The sequence below is a fragment of the Coptis chinensis genome, chromosome 3 (genome assembly GCF_015680905.1).
Source record: "Coptis chinensis isolate HL-2020 chromosome 3, ASM1568090v1, whole genome shotgun sequence".
Taxonomy (NCBI): domain Eukaryota; kingdom Viridiplantae; phylum Streptophyta; class Magnoliopsida; order Ranunculales; family Ranunculaceae; genus Coptis; species Coptis chinensis.
This window is the reverse complement of record NC_141458.1, coordinates 51,467,156-51,482,437: the sequence shown is the minus strand read 5'-3', so window position 1 is coordinate 51,482,437 and position 15,282 is coordinate 51,467,156. Positions and strand designations below refer to the sequence as shown.

At 40.9% G+C, this 15,282-nt stretch overlaps 1 protein-coding gene across 1 annotated transcript; it reads right to left on the bottom strand.

Annotated features, from left to right (window-relative positions):
* Positions 1-4,545: 4,545 nt before the first annotated feature.
* LOC147509950 (uncharacterized) lies at positions 4,546-5,244 on the bottom strand. Its single transcript, XM_086597958.1, has one exon. The coding sequence runs from the start codon at positions 5,242-5,244 to the stop codon at positions 4,546-4,548; it is 699 nt and encodes a 232-aa protein (XP_086454084.1).
* Between the last annotated feature and the right edge of the window lie 10,038 nt (positions 5,245-15,282).

Sequence of the window (15,282 nt, the reverse complement as noted above, 5' to 3'; positions counted from 1 at the left end):
TCATCCCAAAACTAAAAATGGTTTGTTTATTGGTAGCTAAAAGTGATTTGAAGGAAAAAAAAAGATTGGCTCGATGAAGGATTCTTATTCTTATTTCCTAATTTTGTAAGTATTAGTAAGTGTTATAATTACCATTAGATCGTCCCAAAACTACTTTCTCTCTGACCGCTTGATATAAATACATAAAAAACCAAGCTGCTTTATCATATAGAAATACTCTTCAAAGAGTTTGTCGATAAGAAGGCTATGAAGATTAATATCATCAATACGTTAGACTTTAAATAACTTTAGATTTTTTTTTATTATTATTTTTTTTAATTTTTTGGTCGGTAACTAAAAGTGTTTATTGGTAACTAAAAGTGATTTGAAGAAAAAAAAAAATAGATTGGCCCAGGATTCTTATTTCCTAATTTCATGGGTATTAGTAGGTGTTATAATTACCGTTAGATCATCCCAAAACTAAAAGTGATTTGTTTATTGGTAGCTAAAAGTGATTTGAAGGAAAAAGAGAGATTGGACTGATGAAGGATTCTTATTCTTATTTCCTAATTTTGTGGGTATTAGTAAATGTTATAATTACTGTTAGAAATACTCTCCGAAGAGTTTGTCGATAAGAAGGCTATGAGGATTAATATCATCACTATGTTAGAATTTAGATAACTTTAGATAAATTTAGATAAGTTAGAATTTAAATAAGTTAGATAAGTTATTTAGATAAGTTTCATAAATTAAGAGTTTGTCGATAAGAAAGTTATGAGGATTAATATAATCAGTACGTTAGAATTTAGATAAATTTAGATAAGTTAAAATTTAAATAAGTTAGATAAGTTATTTAGATAAGTTTCATAAATTCTAGATAAGTTAATAGTAATTTTTTGAGTACATTTTTATAAAGATTGCTTACTCTTTAATCATACCGGTCTACCGTCAAATGTACTGACTGTATTAACTATTAGCCATCCGATGATGTAAGCTTCACACAAAGCGCTTAAAGACCAAGCTATTTTATTATATAGATAATAGGTTTATGCTTTTAAAAGTTTAAAGTATAGTCAGCTTCTAATAGTAGTAGTAGTAAAGGGGGTAGAAAGAAAAAACGAATAGATGGAGAACAAGAGAGAAGAGAGAATGTGGTCTCTCTCTCTCTCTTGAGAAATTTGAATAGACTTTCATCTTGAGGAGTTCCAAAGTGATGCACACTGTTGATTGTACATCGAGATGCAGACCAATTTAATTCTATTTCTAGCATCTCGATGCATAATCACCCGTACGCATTGGACTGCCGTTGAACAGAAGGTGTCTCTCAGCTTAGGGGTTCTCTCATTTTGGAAGACAGGATGATTAAGGAATGGACTTAAAGAAGATTCCTAATAAAGTTACACTAATTAGGTCAAATGCTTATACAAGGGTGACGTATGGTAGAATTATTACTAGGCTTATGCAGACTCTTGGGACCTTTTATAGTTAAAAATCTTGTAATCAGTGCTTCTGCAGTTGTTCGCCTTCAGTCTGGTTATCGGGGTTCATTTATTAACATTACATCAGTCCATTTCTACGCAGTGTAGTTTATTTTCGTAGTTAAGACGGTGTTGGACTCTTGGTGTTAAACAGTTAATAAAACTCTCTTAATGGTGCAAGTTGACTTCTTGGTTCTTCTTGTTCTTCGCTAAATTATTTTAACAATTATTTATGTATGAACTTTTCTAGGCACCCCTTTCTGGAAATCAACAACCGATATACACTGAGATCACAGAGGCTGCAATGGAGTTGGGACTAGAATTATGTATTCTCTCATCTTGCATTGATTGTACAAGTTTTTTCCTTTTTCTATTTGTGTCTAGTGTCCCACATATCTACTGACTTGCGCGTAGACTCTAAGGGCATCTCCAATGGGGGTGGAAGTTTACACCTCCACATCAGCTCCACATTGAAGCCACTAGGATTTTACAACAGTCAGTCCACACTAATAGATGGTGTGAAAATTTACACATTCGAACCGCTCCAATGCAAAATAAATTACAAGTTCTTATTTTGAAAATGGACGTCACTCTAAATAACGTCTCACTTAATTTTGGTTGTAGACGTCGTCTTATATGTCGCCCCACCAAATCCAATATAATTTATATACAACACAGGTTCCTTATCGCTTTCTCTAGTTGGAGTTGCACTGTTTGTTTTCAGTAGATCTGGAGGATATCTTGTGATGCATCTTCCTCTATAGTCAGTGCCGGCCCTGAGGACAGTCCACACAGGCGGCTAGCTGGGGCCCCCAAACTTTCAGTCCAAAATAGGCCCCCAGTCAGCCAGTCCGCCAAACTTGCCCAGATCCAACTATATCCCACTCAAAAGCCCATTTCAAGTCTACTCAATACTTTTAGGCCCAAAATTGGTCCCTCTGCCACGCCAAGTCCCATAAACTCTATAGTCTCTACTCTGTGCCATATGTCTACATGTAATCAGCCATACCACAAACAATTTTGACAAGCCATTTAGCTGTGATTATTTTTACAGTTACATTTATTTGTACTGTCCTCCAGCTTTCATGGTTGACTAAAAGTCACCCATAGTGCTTAGAGCATCTTTAGGAGTTATATCAACCTAGCATCAACAATTTGGTGTTTTTTCAACTTCAAGAGAGTTACATGTTGATGAAAACACCAAACCAAACACCAAATCGGCCAATATTTGGTTCTAGGTTTGGTGATGTATCAAATCACTTACGCGGTTTTAGAAAAACCGCGCGGGCTTGGGCTGCTAAATGGGCTTCTATGGTGCGGTTTTTCTAAAACCGCGTGCTCTCAATGACAACAACGGGCAAAAAAAGGCAAAAAACGGTTATATCTTTCTAACCCTATAAATTGAAACACTCACACCATAGTTTTACACTCACTTCTTTTCTCTACTCTCTACTCTCTACTCTTAAAACAGCAATGACTAGTCAAGAACCAAAATCAAAATCTAGAGGGGTTTCATGGATACAAGAAGAAGATGTTGCTCTCACCAATAGTTGGCTACAAGTTAGTCAAGGTGGTGTAGTAGGAAATGAGCAAAAGTCGAACGATTTTTGGGCTAGAATTCTAAATGCATTTCATGCAAATCTAGGAAGAATAACCAAACGTAATTTGACGGGCATGAAACACCGTTGGACTCTCATTCAAGCTAATATCAACAAGTTTCATGCTATTCTTTCTAAGATTCAAGCATCTCCTCCAAGTGGCTATAATGACAATATGATGGTAAGTATTTACTTTTTATTTGTTATTTTGATTTACAAATACATTTTTCAATTCTAATTTAGTTTTTGCTTAATTGGTAGGTTGAAGAAGCAATAAGTGCATATGTGATGCATAATGGGGTTTGGAAGTGGATGCAATGCTATAATATGGTGAAAGACTCACCCAAATGGAAGAGGCTACAGTTGAGAAATGATTTGCATCCCACCAAAAAGTCGAAGTCAAACAGTGGGGAAGGAGGTTCATTAGTTCCAATATCAACTGCGACAACTCAACCAATGGATTATGATCCACACCAAGTTCATGGGCTTGAGGATAGGCCTCTTGGAAAGAAAGAAAACAAGAAAAGAAGACAAAAAGAGAAAGAAGAAGGTGATTCTAAATTGGAGGAATCCGCTAAGAAACTTGATGATTTTCTGGTGGAACTTTCTAAAACCACCAAAGAAGGCTATGAATTGGAAGCTCAAAGACAATTGAAGAAAGATGAGATGGAATTCGAAAAACTTCAATTGAAGAAAAGTTCTATGGATTGGAAGCTCCAAATCCAAAAAGAAAAACTTCAATTGAAGAAAGATGCGCTTCGAGTTCGAGAAGATGAAAATGATGCGAAAATACTAGGAATGAAATTAGAAGGATTACATGAAGACGAGCGCGAAATTTGGCAACTCAAAAGAGCAGAAATTTTACAAAAAATGAAAAATCGACTTGGCAATATCACTAGTAGTAGTCAAAGTAGTGCATAGTTTAAATTTGAGTTTGTATGTCTTTTAATTTGAGTATTTTAATTTGTCTTTTAATTTAAGTCTTTTAATTAATGACGTACTTTAATTTAAGTTTGTATTTTGATTTTAATTAGAATGTACTTTAATTGAATATTTTCTTTTAATTTGAGTTAAGTTACCTTAATTTAAAGTTGATACTTTTTATTATTCTAAAAAAAATTCGGCAGAGTCTACTTTGTATTTTCAAAATTCTCATATACACAAATCCTTTCATAAAACCACAAATACATAGAAATAAACTTGGAACACAACTACATAGAAATTGAAACGATAAATAAACACAAAGTCCAAATGAAGTGCAAATAGAAATAGAAATCAAGTCTGACCACGCCGCCCACGCCTACTCCACAAATGCTTGACCAAGTCATTCTTCAATCTATCATGAACAACTTTTGAACGAACCCTCTTGACGCCAGATGCCCAACGAAATAGAACAAATTGGCGTTAATCTTCAGATGCACCTTCTCTACTTGGTATTTCCAAATCAGGAATATACTGCAGGATATCCGTTTCGCTTTCATCTTCCACAATCATATGTGTAAAATGATGCAAGCCCTCATAATAGTAGCCATGTTCTCCAAATACCATAACCTGCATGGATTCGCTAAAATAGCCCAACGCGACTGTAATATACCAAACGCCCGCTTTATGTCTTTTCTAGTAGCTTCTTGCTTCTTTGCAAAATGTTTGACTTGTGCAATAGTCGGTTTAGCAATAGTTTGAATCAAGGTGGCATAATTAGGATAAATACCGTCAGCCAAGTAATAGCCCATATTATAATGATGGCCATTCACAGTGTAGTTACAAGGAATAGCTTCATCATTGACTATATCATCAAATATTAGTGAGCGGTCAAGCACATTAAGATCATTGTGAGAACCCGCCATTCCAAAAAAAGCATGCCAAATCCACGCGCCACGATTGGCAACTGCCTCCAAAATCACTGTTGGTTTATGCTTATGGCCAGTGTGAGACATTTGCCATGCGGATGGGCAAGTCTTCCATTGCCAGTGCATGCAATCAATGCTTCCTAGCATTCCAGGCCATCCGCGTTCCTCAAACTCTTTAAGCAAACGTTGAATATCTGCAGCATTTGGTTTGCGCAAGTATTCACCTCCAAAAATTCTAATAATTCCATCACAGAAATAGTGCATGCATTCATGAACAGTTGGCTCAGCAACATGTGACATATCATCTACTAGATCAGCTGCAGTCCCATAAGCAAGCATTCGAATAGCATCAATTACTTTTATTTTTGGGTTAATCCCAAACTTACCCGCACTATTAATTTTTTGTTGAAAATATGGTACATTATGATTAAGATGATTGAAAATACGAGTAAATAATGACTGACCCATACAGAATTGGCGTCGAAAGTCGTGGTCACGAAATATAGGATTTGCGCCAAAGTAGTTAGCATTTACACAAGCCAGTGTTGCCTCGTACTGACGATTCTTACATTTTCTTCCTTTCTTCGAACCACCATGTGGTCTATAAGAAGCCTCCGCTTCTTGCTGATGCAATAAACTCAGACGATATCGAAACAAAGGTAGAGCAATAGCCACTAATTTACGAGTTTTAACTGCAGTGTTATCATTTGAAGAGCTCGAGCTCGAGCTCGATGAAGAATCAGAAAAAGATGAATGATCCATTGAAAAATCGTCAAGAGTTTTGGTAGTGTTTTTTTTTTTTTTTTTTTTTGCTCAAGGAGATGAGTTTAGATGAGAGGGAACATGAAAAATGAAGAGAACCTCGCATGACCAAGAGGGTTAAATGGTTATAGCACACGGTTTCTGAAAAACCGCGTGGTTTTGGCAAAACCGCGTGGGCTTGGGCCTGTCAAATGGGCTTCTATAGCGCGATTTTGGGAAAACCGCGTGGGCTATATGGCGCGGTTTATCTAAAACCGCGTAGTTTGATGTCGAAAATTTGATATTGCTCCTAAAGTTGTTTGGTGTTTTTTTGGTTTAGTATTTTTTTTGTTCAAAATTTTGGTGTTTTTTTGGTAGCTCTCCTAAAGATGCTCTTATGTTATATTTTAAAACTATAAATATATATATTTTTTTAACAGTACAAAAACGTCAACTAGATCATTTTCTCCGTCAAATTGAGACATTCTTTTTTCCCCTTTTTATTATATTACATGGGCTCCCATCTCGAACTCACCTAGGGCCCCTCGAAACTCAGGGCCGCCCCTGTCTATAGTCAATGGCCCATCTCTTTTTTTTGGACTAAAGAGTGGTTCTTGAAGAGCAACTTCTTCTTCTTGAAAGCTTAACAGGTGTAGGGGAGTGATATTCTCTATCCAGCACGCGCCTAACATGGTGGAAATGACGCATCAACCTATGGATCTAGGTCGCATCCAGGAGCTAATAGAACGCTATAGACCGGTCGCAGTATCCGCGAGAACTACATTAGGAAGTGACTCAAATACCCCTTCCAGAAGCAATCATGACTAAAGGTGTACTTGCACAAATCTTGGCCATCAGCTACTGGTCACTGCCGCAAGCTACTTGTACAGACTGCCACTCCACATCATTACAGCAGACCTATGAAGGCGGTTCGTGATGCTATCGATCTCCCCCTCGTTTGGGACACCCTACACGCGTGGTGGGCAAGGATACACTCTCAATGTCTATAAATACCTCTCCTATGAACTACGCCAGACCTGATTCTGCTCTCCCCCACAAAAACCAAGAGCAAGATACGTAGGCAGTTCGCTCTCAAGACGAACTCGGTCCATCCAATAACCTATTCCAGTCCCCCATCGACTATTTGTAAAGGAAATCTAAATCACACATTTACATTGGCGCTGTCTGTGGTCTCGATTACTTGAGAAAACAAACCACTTCCAAACAAATCAGTAACCAAAACCCTCAAGCCCATGAAGCATGGCAAGCTTCGAAGCTCAACTCCACATGCTAGCAGGACAACTAGGGACAGTAAACGAGCAAATAGTTCAACTCAGGCAGGAAAACGTCACACTATGTGCACAAGTGGATACACAGAACCCACTAGGTGCCACCGCTGAGGATGACGTCATCAACGTCAGTCAACAGATCAACGAGCTAAGCCAAAGGCTCGACAAAAACGCGGTAAAGAAAGACTCCACCCAGATAGTGTGCCAAAGATGCTGAAAACCTACCGCGCATCTCCATTTGCTGCTGAGCTACTCCGCAAGATTTCTCCTCCAGATTTCGTCCAACCACGGTTCCCAATGTACGATGGCCGTACATGCCCAGGCCAGCATATAGCTCGATATGTTCAAAGTCTAGCACTCTACAGTGCACCAGAGTTCGACCACATTCATTGCAGACTATTTCCCGCTAGTCTAAAAGATGGCCCACTCGGACCGTTCTTCTTCCCTCGAGGCCATTTCGATAAAGAACTTCGAACAGCTCACCGACCTGTTCGCAAGCCAATACGTCCATAACAGACGTAAGAAGGGCGATCTCAATTCACTCTTTCAGCTTGCACTCGGCAAAAAGGAAACCTTCCGCTCCTTAAGTCGGTTCAAAACCGAACTATTAGACATGGGGAGTGGCCTCAAAGAGTCATTCGCCGGGGTGGCTTTCACAAACGCCTGCCACACCGCTTAAACATCGCTCACCCAGATGCTCTGAAAGAACGGCCGAAGCGTTGGCCAAAGTCATGCGCTCGAGTTGATAGGTACATCAAGTTACAAGAAGGTTTGAAAAATCAGAACCAAGATAAAGAAGAAATAGAAGTAGAAGAAGGAGAAGTTTACGAGGTAACATCATCCTCTAAAAAACGACCCCGACAACAAGGGCAGCCCTCCAAACTCAAAGCGAGTAATGACCGAGAATTCGCCGTACTCACCAGATCTCCTAGTTACATACTAGAGAAGATCAAACGAGCTACCTACTACCGACCTGAGATCAGACAACCAGCAGATCGCCCCGACCAGCCCTATTGCGCTTTCCACCGAGCTAAGTGCCATGAGACCGATGTATGCTGGGGGCTCAAGCATTACTTGCAGGATCTCATAGAAGCCGGACACATCAAGCAATACACCAACATACCCGACGGCGACTTGCGCCACAAGCTCATGGCCCACAGAGTACGAAGTAGATCCCCACCTCGACGTAACGATCAGAAGCCCCAAGGTCGCTCTCACAGCAGAGGACGTCCCGAGACCGCTCTCATCAAGATCGTCTCCAACCGTCAATAGGTCGGGAATACGACAGAACCATTCACATGATCACACTTCAGGATGATTCCGTTTCCACATCTAGAGAAAAGAGAAGGCGCGTTGGCGCCCTTCATGAAGTTTACAACTTTTCTTCGCAGGCCGCACCCCCACCACGCCCTTGATTCGGGACGCAGTCGGGGAGATATCACCTTCTCAGAGGCCGACCTCAACAAGGTTTGCCTCCCGCACAACGACGCACTCGTGGTCCACGTCAAAATCAGCGACTAGACCGTCAAGCGAGTTTTGATAGATCCTGGCAGCTCGTGCTATATTTTGTTCTACCATACCATCCAAGAGATGAACCTGCCAAAATCGGTCTTCATAGACCCGATCGCACCTCTCTTTGGATTCCATGGGTCCAGGGCCAACCCAATAGGAGACATCATACTCCCAGTCTCAGTGGGCTCCCGAGAAGACAAGGTCAACTTCAACACACGTTTCAGCGTCCTCGATACCAAGTCGTCCTACAATGCTATTCTAGGACGACGATGGATCCATCAAATGCAGGCAGTGCCTTCCACATTGCATCAGGTGATCCGTTTTCCTGGCCCGAGAGGAACGCTGGAGTTTCGGAGCAACCAGCTCGAGGCCTATCATTGTAACCAGATCATCGCAGCGAACAAGACCACTGGATCTCCCATCAACATCAGAAACGAGCCCACCAGCTATACAATGGCCAAAGATTTAGTGGCCGAGGTCAAAGCCAACGTACCAAAGCAGAACACTGGGGGCTCCAACAAAAACTTCCTCTCACCAGCCCAGATCCCGAGCTCCACTAAGGCAGCAGTTGTCCCAACATTACAAATCCTAGAATTAAGCCCGATGAGAGCATCCGGTATGGCGAGCCGAGATCGCCCGCTAGCTCTCATACAACCAGTGCAGCAAACCATTCCAGCTTTTGTTGTCATGGCCACAGAAGTCACTTCTGACCTTGTTGTCGTAACCACAGAAGACGCTCCAGCTCCTACAGCTACTACAGCCACTCACCAGACCAACACAACATCTACAAAGTGCAATCCTCCAGAGAGCACTCAAACAGCACAAGTCTCAACACCGACCGAGGAAAGGCAGCAAGTGAATCTGGGAACAGAAGACGACCCTAAACTCGTCTATGTCGGGGCTAACCTCGACCCCACACTTAAAGCTCATCTTGTAAACTTTTTGTCCATGAATAAAGATGTGTTCGCTTGGTCATATATCGATGTACCTGGTATAGATCCTAGCGTTGCATGCCATATGTTAAACGTCAACCCTGGTGCCAAACCAGTTCGACAACGACCTAGAAGATTGTCATTACGTTTTCAAAAAGCAATGAACGATGAGTTCGATAAACTCAAGCAAGTCGGTTTCATCAGGAAGGTCGATTACCCAGATTGGGTAGCAAACATCGTGGCAGTTTCGAAGAAGAACGGTACAGTCCGCCTGTGCGTTGACTTCACCAACGTCAACCAAGAAACACCTAAAGACAGCTTTCCACTACCTAGAATCGACCGACTAGTCAACCAGACTTGTGGGCACGAGCTGTTATCATTCATGGATGCATACAGTGGGTACAACCAAATACCACTCGCTGAGGAAGATCAGGAGAAGAGCTCATTCATCACTGAGCAAGGAATTTATTGCTACAACGTTCTCCCGTTCGGACTCAAGAACGCCGGGGCGACTTATCAACGACTGGTAACTGACATGTTCCAGGACATGTTAGGTGACACCATGGAGGTCTACAAAGACGACATGGTTGTCAAAAGCAAAAAAGCAGGCGACCACCTCACCCACCTTGAGCAAGCATTCTCCAGATTACGCCGAACTAGAATGAAGTTGAACCCAGAGAAATGCCTCTTTGGAGCGTCCTCCGGAAAAATTTTAGGATATCAGGTCTCACAGCGAGGTATCGAGGCAAATCCAGACCAAATCCGGGCATTCTTAGACATGCCCGACCCACAAACAAAGAAACAGATACAAAAGTTGGGGCATGGTCATTTGCACTCAACCGATTCATATCAAGCGCCGCCGGACAATAGTGCCGGCCGTTCCTACAGATCCGAAAAAGGCGAGCAATTCTCATGGAACGATCAATGTCACCAAGCATTCTCCACTCTCAAGGAATACCTCATTGGCGCCTCCGTCTTAGCCAAACCAACAGACGGAGAAACACTAGGCCTCTATCTGGCAGTCTCAGACTTCGCCATCAGTTCGGTTCTCTTCAAAGAGGAAAACAATTCAGAAAAGCTTATCTACTTCACAAGTAAGACGCTCACTCCAGCCGAGAAGAATTATTCCCACGTTGAAAGAGCAGTGCTTGCTTTATTATACTCAGCAAGAAAATTCAGACCTTACTTCCAAGCTCATCCAATCAAAGTACTTAGCGACCTTCCATTGAAGCGGATCCTTCACAAGGAGAATAAGACTACTAGGATGGCGATATAGGCCGAAGAATTGGGCGAGCACCACATGGAATTCGTCCCCCGCACGTCTCAGAAAGGCCAGGTCGTCGCAGATTTTCTAGCAGATTTTCCAGTCGACGACCCCAATTGGGAGTCAAAGCGAGGTCGCACCAAGAAAAGCAAACATAAAAGCGATCCGGTCCTCTACATAGATGGTTCCAAAGAACCCGGGGAGGCGATGGTATCGAATCGTTTTAGTATCCCCTGAAGGAGCTATGGTAGAGAAGGCAGTTCACATAGACTTCGCAACCTCCAATAACGAAGTGGAGTACGAGGCATTAATAATGGGGTTACGTTCAGCAATCCAGCTCGGTGTAAAGGAGCTCCAAATCTTTCTTGACTCTGGCCCGGTTGTTCGCGGATCGAAAGAAAAGACACTACCCACGAAGGTAACCTTTCCAAGTACCTTCAAGTTGTTAATGATTTACTTCCTTCTTTCAGCAGAGCTACAGTACACTATTTTTTGCGTGACGAGAACCGTCACGCAGATAGCTTAGCTTACCTGGCCACTCAGACACCGAACTGTGCCCCTAGACAACTGACCATTGAAGTGGTCGACCGACCAGCTTACCAAGCGGACCATGTCTTAGAGATCAGCAACCTGTGCCCACTCTCTGGAGATCAGATGAGTCAAACATGGATGCAGCCTATTATATAGTACATCCAGCACGGTACACTCCCAGATGAGCGTACCAAGGCCAGGAAGATTTCGCACCAGGCACGTAGCTATTGTTTGGTAAACGACAGGTTATTTCGCAAATCCGCTGGGGGACCTCATCTGAGATGCATTAGTCCAGAACAAGGTCAGTTAATTTTTGCTGAGATTCATAAATGAGAGTGTGGAAACCATGCTGGAGGTCGCTCATTGGCCCATAAAGCGATCTCCCAAGGATACTTCTGGCTCCGTATGCAGATCGATGCCAAAACATATGTCCTCAAGTGTATCAAATGTCAAACATTTGGGCACAACATCATTCAGCCAGCCCGCGAACTGATCAACATTGCGAGCCCTTGGCCGTTCCACATATAGGGCATGGACATTATGGGACCATTCATCCCTCAGAAGAGCACCGACTTCCACTTTGTCTTGGCTGCCACAGATTACTTCACTAAGTGGGTCGAAGCAGTTCCGTTGGCACACGTCAAAGAGTCACATGTCAGGAATTTCATTTGGACTCATATCATCACCAGATTTGGCTTACCACACACGATGGTGATGGACAATGGTTCCCAGTTCAAGGGCAAAACAGTCAGAGAGTTCCTAGCCAAGTGGAAGATCGTTCATGCATTCTCCACTCCCCAGTACGCTCAAAGCAATGGACAGGCGGAGGCCAGCAATAAAGCCATTTTAGAGAATTTGAAGAAAAAGATTGAAAAGAACAAAAGCCAGTGGCCAAACCAGCTCGAGAACATCCTATGGGCTCACCGCACCATAGCTCGCTCCAGCACAGGCGAATCACCATTCTCCTTATGTTATGGCACAGAAGATGTCATCCCCATCGAGCTGACAATCACGACAACTCGATCTGAACTTGTCGAATCAGGGCATAATGACTCAGTACTAGCTCGAGAGGTCGATTTACTGGAAGAACGGCGTGACCTAGCAGCTATCAGAGTAGCATCTTATCAACACCTAAAGCGATCCTACAACAAACGAGTACATCCTCGATCTTTTCAACCTGGGGATCTAGTCTTGAAAAAAACTCAAGATGACTCTAAACTAGCGCCAACGTGGGAAGGCCCTTACATAGTGGAACGCGTCATTGGCAATGGAGCGTACTGGATTAAAACACACGAGGGGAAGTTATTGCCACGACCTTGGAACACGTACTTGTTAAAGAAGTTTTATCGTTAGTATCATTATGTTGTGTAATTCATGTTTCCATTTGCTGAAAATTCAAGTATAGGTTACTTAAGTTTGTTACACTACTACATAAATGCTCATTAGCCACGGTAGGTCAAAGCGTATATACTACTGTTTCCCTAATAACAGTGGCTAATAGTCATATGCCACGGTAAGAATACCTTTTCTAATTTCGGTAAAAGCAAATGCCACTAATCTCGTAAAACAGTGGTATATGGTATCTCATATACCACGGAACAAACCAATATCGCCTAATTTGTATTTTGATGTTCATATACCCCACCGTATCAACTAAAAAGTGGCTAATGTTGTGCAAAAATATAACCATACCGTGGACAAAGTCGGTCTACCAAAAACCCTACGCCCAAAGAAAATTTAATATTTAGAAAGTAGGGTCAAAAACCTTATGGCGCTAAAACTTACTCTTTTCAACTTCCCAGACTCTCAAAACTTCTAACTTCCGAAACTCTCTCTAAAATTCTATCGGTCTCTTTTGTTTTTCTTAACTTCCATCATCCACTAGGGTTCTTTTTCAACTTCTATCGGTCTCTCATCGCCACCAGTAAAGTAGCAGAATAGTAGTGATTTTATTCTACAGCTCTCACCAATTTCGGCTATCAGGTAATTGTTTTTTGCTCTATTTAATTTCAATTTTGGCTGTAAAGCAATTGTTTTTGCTTTATATCATTGGTAGCTGTTGATAGGGTTCACAAAAAAAAATTCTTTCCAATTTTTTACTATAGTGTTTGTTACTTGAATCATATATTTCTTTAAATATGTTAGGAAGATTAAGAAGATTTGGTGGAGAAACTAATTGCATAAAGAAAAATTATATAAACAAAAAGTAATCGAGTAAAATAGTAAATGTTAAAAGTCATATATGTGCTGGTATCATTTGCTTTTACCCAATACTCTAATAGTAGCACTGATGTTCTATTCGTATTATTTAAGAAGATTCTTTGAAGATTTGAAACATGTGGAACCATTATATGATTATTGAACCGTCTAGTGCCTCTTAAATTGCCATCGATGTGTTCTAATCTCTGTCAGTTATCATCATTCTTCTTTTATTGGTAATAGGTACTCATGGTTATACTGCCTATTGTTATTTGATGTTACCTACCTTTCTCTATTTATGAATGGTTGCTATGATCTGCAGGGACCAAGAAAGAAGATTCTCCTTTCTGTTGCAGGACGTTCCAAATGGTAAAATTGATGAATGTTGACTATTGATAGTTATCGTGTACGGGCTCCTTCCAGTAGTTGTACACCCTCGTTTGTAAGTGTCACTATTTTATTTAACTAACAATTGGTAATCTGATCCTGTAATTTAATGGTGGCGTTCATATGCCAGATTATTCGGTATTTCTTTTTTAATTTTTGCTTACCTACTTACCTGGATCTAACTAAGTAGATGTGTAATGTGTCGTCTCTATCTGTATTTGAAAAAGTGAAACATAAACCAGTGGTTTTGAGGTTATATGCAGGATGCAGTATGCTACACCAATTTTCTAGTTGAAAAGATGAAGGCTTCAAAGCATTTGTAGAATGTAGGTAACTTGGTATGCAAAGAAGATGATAAACTGGCGATTCTTTTGATAGTCAATGACAATGTACAATAACGACCACCTATACTCACCAAATTACTACAGATAGTTCACATGTGTGCCTACCAACATCAGTAGGTCAAGTACTCAAAATACAATCAAAGACCTAAGTACGGAAGGAGTAACTTGGCTTGAAATAGACGTATAGTCTTGTGAATATAATGTAGATGAACTAATGGCCTAGTCCATTTTTTCTGTCTATTTTCCACCTTTGTGCTCATTTGGTTCTACCAAAATCATTATCGGTCTACAATGCATCAGCCCATGTACTGTCTTGAGCAGATAGATGAAAGCGGACATTGTTTTCCTTCTTACCAGAGCCTAATAAAACTTGTATAATTAGGGGATCTTGCTAACCAAAAAATCCTTTGGTTGATGCTAAACTTGTAAAAGAGGTGGGGTGGGGGGAATGTAAATATACTCAGTTATTAGAATCACTAAGTTATTCCTAGTAGGCTAGTACTTTCAATTGAATCACCTTAAGAAAATCGTTACTGTTTGTCAGAACTCCAAAAGGATTTGAGCGAATCATTCGAATAGATTTTGTATCACACTGCCTGCCGTGTGTTTAGTGCTTTTCTTCCCCCAATATAGTAGGTGCATTGATCAGGGTGTTTGCATTCCTCAAATTATAATTCACTGAGCGCTTGGGGATATTTTTCATTGAATTTCATGTGAGGTCCCAAAATTATATGAAATCCCATAGCACCGTCTCGATGCATCAAAATGTGGTCCAATGAAAGGTTTAAAGTTTTAGCTCTCACCAAATACTTGCCTTTTAGTAGCCTAGTAAAACTTGTAATGGCCGGTGATGGCATGTAGTTGCCTATATAGTGGCTTGGCGGTTACAATTTTTCTTAGTGGCTTAAGGTGTTTGACTAAAAAGAATAAGATATGGAGACTATTCATTACATAAACTGGTTTTAGAAACTTATGCCCTGTTGTTTTATTTTTAGTTTGCAAGTTTGCTTATTGTTAATTGATATATTGGCCTAGTGATGGCATGTAGTTGCTTGTATAGTGGCTTGGCGGTTCATGTTTACGGTTTTGTTAGTGGCTTAAGGTGTTTGGTGAATGAGTAAGAGATGGAGACTATTCTCATTACATAAACTGATTTTAGAAGCTCTTATGCCTGTTGT

Bases quoted from the DNA above. Each gene is read 5' to 3' on its own strand.
- LOC147509950 (XM_086597958.1), bottom strand. From the start codon at position 5,244: ATGCTTGCTTATGGGACTGCAGCTGATCTAGTAGATGATATGTCACAT.